Source organism: Nicotiana tabacum, unplaced genomic scaffold (genome assembly GCF_000715075.1).
Source record: "Nicotiana tabacum cultivar K326 unplaced genomic scaffold, ASM71507v2 Un00428, whole genome shotgun sequence".
Taxonomy (NCBI): Eukaryota; Viridiplantae; Streptophyta; class Magnoliopsida; order Solanales; family Solanaceae; genus Nicotiana; species Nicotiana tabacum.
The window spans coordinates 475-4,590 of NW_027438665.1; the positions used below are offsets into that span (position 1 = coordinate 475).

Genomic DNA, 4,116 nt, shown 5'->3' on the forward strand with positions numbered 1-4,116 from the left:
AATCCCGTTGAGTTAAGAATTTTTCACGTAAAATTCCTCTTGTCATCTACTCACTGCAGTGTGCGTGTGTTCTAGTAGAACTGATAGAGAACCTAGTTCTCTATAGAGTTTGGCAGACCCTTATATTCTATCAATTGGTATCAGAGCAGGTTCTTTCTATCAGGTTAACACCTAGAAAGAATCCTCATGGCTGCTCCTCCAAACTTCGAAGATGGCCAGTCTACTTACAGACCACCTAGGTTCAATGGACAATATTACAGATGGTGGAAAACTAGGATGCACGACTTCATCATGGCTGAAGATTCTGAGCTATGGGATGTCATATGTGACGGACCCTTTGTTCCTACCAAGAATCTTGGCGACCCAGCTGTAGCCATTCCCAAGACGAGAAAGGAATTCAATGACGCTGATCAAAAGGCCATAGAAAAGAACTTCCGTGCAAAGACAATTCTTGTTTGTGGCATTGGTCCTGATGAATATAATAGGATATCGACATGCCAATCAGCAAAATAAATTTGGGAGGCTCTTCAGACAGCTCACGAAGGAACAACACAGGTTAAGCAATCCAAGATCGAGATGCTCACAACTGAATACGATCTCTTTAGGATGAAAGATGATGAATCTATCCAAGATATGCACACTCGCTTCACCTCCATCATTAATGAGCTTCACTATCTTGGTGAAACTATTCCAAGAAACAAGCTTGTCAGGAAAATTCTTAGTGTTCTGCCCAGTTCTTGGGAAAGCAAAGTGAACGCCATTACAGAGGCGAAGGACTTGCAGACACTGACCATAGATGAACTTGTTGGCAATCTGAAAATATATAAAATGAATAATTATAAGGACAATGAAAGAAGAGAACCCAAAAGGGAGAAGAACTTGGTCCTCAAGACAGACATCAATGATTCAAGTAGCGAGGATGATGATATGGCTTACTTGATAAGAAGATTCCAGAAGATGGTTCGCAGGAATGAAGGCATTCCAAAAAGGGCAAACTCTAGCAAGCCAAAAATTTATGACCTCTGTCATAAATGTGGCAAGCCAGGACACTTTATCAAGGAGTTCCCTCTCTTAAAGCAAGATCAGTACAAAAATAACTTTGACAAAGCAACCAAGAGGAACCCGGTTCCTGATAAATGCTTCAACAGAAAGAATGTCGTTGACAATATTGTAAAGCAAGCTCTTGCTGCATGGGGAGACTCCTCCAGTGAATCTGAAAAAGAAAATGATCATGGTGATAGTTCAACGATGGCAGTGGAAAGTGAAGCAACTGAGTATGGCTCAATCTTTGCCTTGATGGCTCAGTCGGATGATGATGAAGATGACGACGATGATAAGGTAAATTTTCTGGATGTTCAGAGAAATATGAAATCTTATTCTCCTAAAAAACTCATGTCTTTGGCAAATGTGTTAATTAATACTTATCACAGTCTTATAAATGATAAAGATGTTTTAACTGTGGAGTTAGGAGAAGCAGAACAAACCAGAGATGACTTAGTAATCATTGTTGTTGATTTAAAGGAAACAATTGAGAACCTGAAGAAAGAGAAGGATGCCTTAGATGAAAAAATTACAAATATAGAACATGAAAGAGATGATCTAATGGTCGTTGTGGTAGACCTAAAAGAGACCTTTGAGTGTGTAAGAAAGGAAAAAGAAGTCTTAGCTGAGAGAGTTGCTAACATTGAGCATGAGAGAGATGACCTATTAGTGGTGGTAGTGGACTTGAAGGAAATAATTGGTGAACCTAAAATAGAGAGTAGGCCTGAAAATTCTCAAAAGGGAAAGGAAGTTGCAAGCGAGGCACACATTAAGCTTGAAAGTGAGTTAAATTCAGTGAAGTCTAGTTTGTGTGCTGAGCTTGAGAAAAACAAACAACTTCATGAAGAACTAGGAAGAGTTAAGAGTGATCTTGAAAAATCACTCAAGTGGACCTGGTCCTCTGATGTTATCACTGCCATGTACACCAACAATGGGGGAAATAGGCAGGGGATTGGGTTCCAAAGGGAAAAGATTCCCTACAACCCTCATAGCAAGTATGTTACTGTACCTGATAATTGGCTTTGCACTCACTGTGGCAACACTGGGCACTTTAAAGAAAATTGTAAGGCCAGATTTCAGTCACAACAGAAAAATAAAGTTTTTGCTGAAAAAGTAACTACTGGTAGAGAACCTGGCCCCTCATATAAAAAACGCACGATTCCTTCTTGGACCAGAAGATCCCTCATTCACCCTTTTCCTCATTACAAGGGACCCAAATTCTTTTGAGTTCCTAAGTCTAACTCCTAATTTTCTTGTGCAAGGAACAGTGAAAGAAAGCAGCCTACAATGGTACATGGATAGTGACTGCTCAAAGCACATGACTGGAAGTACAAGTGATTTCCTTTCACTTAAAGCCCTCCAAGGAGGGAGTGTATCCTTTGGAAATGACAAGAAAGGATACATTCTGGGAGTTGGATGGATTGAGAAGTCTCTCTCATACTCAATCGAAAATGTGTACTACATGAACGGGTTGAAGTACAGCTTGCTAAGTGTTTCCCAGATTTGTGACAAAGGAAACAAGGTGGAGCTTATGTCAAAAATATGTACAGTCACAAACATAATGACTGGTAAGGTGGTGCTAGTAGCAAAAGATACAAAAATATCTATGTTGCTAATTTTGAGTCTCTACAGAATGGTGATCTCAATTGTCTAAGTTCTATTGATGATGATGCTGAATTATGGCATAGGAGGCTGGGTCATGCAAGCTTCACGTTGCTGAACAAATTGGTCAGGAAGGACCTAGTTTGTGGTCTGCCCAAGTCAAGTTTCAAGGATCACAAAGTGTGTGATGTATGTGTAAAAGGCAAGCAAGTCAGATCCTCATTTCAAGCCCAAAAAGGAAGTCAGTACCTCAAAGTCACTTGATCTTCTTCACTTGTGGACCCATGAGAGTGGAAAGCAGGGGAGGAAAGAAATATATCTTTGTTATAGTTGACGATTACTCTAGATTCACCTGGACTCTGTTTCTCAGAACCAAGGATGAAACCTTTGAAGTATTTATTGCTTTCGTCAAAAGGATTCAAGTGAAGATGGGTAATAATGTAGCTTGCATCAGGTCTGATCATAGGACAGAGTTCGACAATGCCAAATTTGATGAGTTCTGTACTGAAAATGGTATCTCTCATAATTTTTCGGCTCCAAGAACACCTCAACAAAATGGTATCATGGAGAGGAAAAATAGAACTCTTGAAAACATGGCAAGGACAATGTTGATTGACAGTGGGATCGCAAAGAATTTCTGGGCAGAAACTGCCAATACCGCTTGCTACTTGGTGAACAGGTGCATGATCAGGTCCCTTCTGAACAAGACTTCATATGAACTGCTAAATGGAAGGAAGATCAAGCTGACACATCTAAGGACTTTTAGGTGTAAATATTTTGTCCTCAACAATAGAAAGGAAGCTCTTGGAAAATTCGATTCCAAAAGTGATGAAGAAATCTTTCTGGGATACTCATCCCAAATCAAAGCTTACAAAGTACACAACAAAAGGACTTAATGTGTTGAAGAGAGTATACATGTGATCTTTGATGAATCTCACCTCTCCTATGAGAAAGACAGACGTGCTGACCAAGATGGAGAACTTTTATCTGTTCCAGGTGAAGTTATTGACATGGCAAATGGAAAGGCAGATATGATTAGTCATGTCAAGGAATCCAGTAAATATGATGCAAATACATCTCCATCCATTGGAGAGGAACCTGGTCCCACGATCGCAACAACTGAAGCTGAAAATAGAGTTGCTGATGCAGTCCAAGGTACTCCACTTACTGAAGTAAGAAGCGGCCAAGAACCTCAGTCAAATATACCTGGATCCTCTACAAATGAGATTCAGGTACCAAACTAGAAGCACAAAAGCTTACATCCTCTTGACAACATAATCACCCTTCTTAACTCAGGTGTTCAAACTAGATCAAAAGCCAGAAATTCACTTGCCTTTTCAGCCTTTCTTTCTCAAATAGAGCCCAAAAACATCAAAGAAGCGTTGAAAGATGCAGACTGGATCACAGCTATGCAAGAGGAGCTGCATCAATTTGAAAGAAACAAGGTATGACACCTGGTCCCTCGACCTGCAG

At 40.1% G+C, this 4,116-nt stretch overlaps 1 protein-coding gene across 1 annotated transcript; it reads left to right on the forward strand.

Moving 5' to 3' along the window:
- The first annotated feature begins 576 nt into the window (after nucleotides 1-576).
- On the forward strand, nucleotides 577-2,831 carry LOC142179235 (uncharacterized). The gene is made up of 6 exons (XM_075248963.1): nucleotides 577-750; nucleotides 844-1,274; nucleotides 1,431-1,741; nucleotides 1,838-2,036; nucleotides 2,251-2,614; nucleotides 2,730-2,831. Exons 1-6 carry the CDS (start codon nucleotides 577-579, stop codon nucleotides 2,829-2,831), a joined length of 1,581 nt encoding a protein of 526 aa, XP_075105064.1.
- Nucleotides 2,832-4,116: the final 1,285 nt, after the last annotated feature.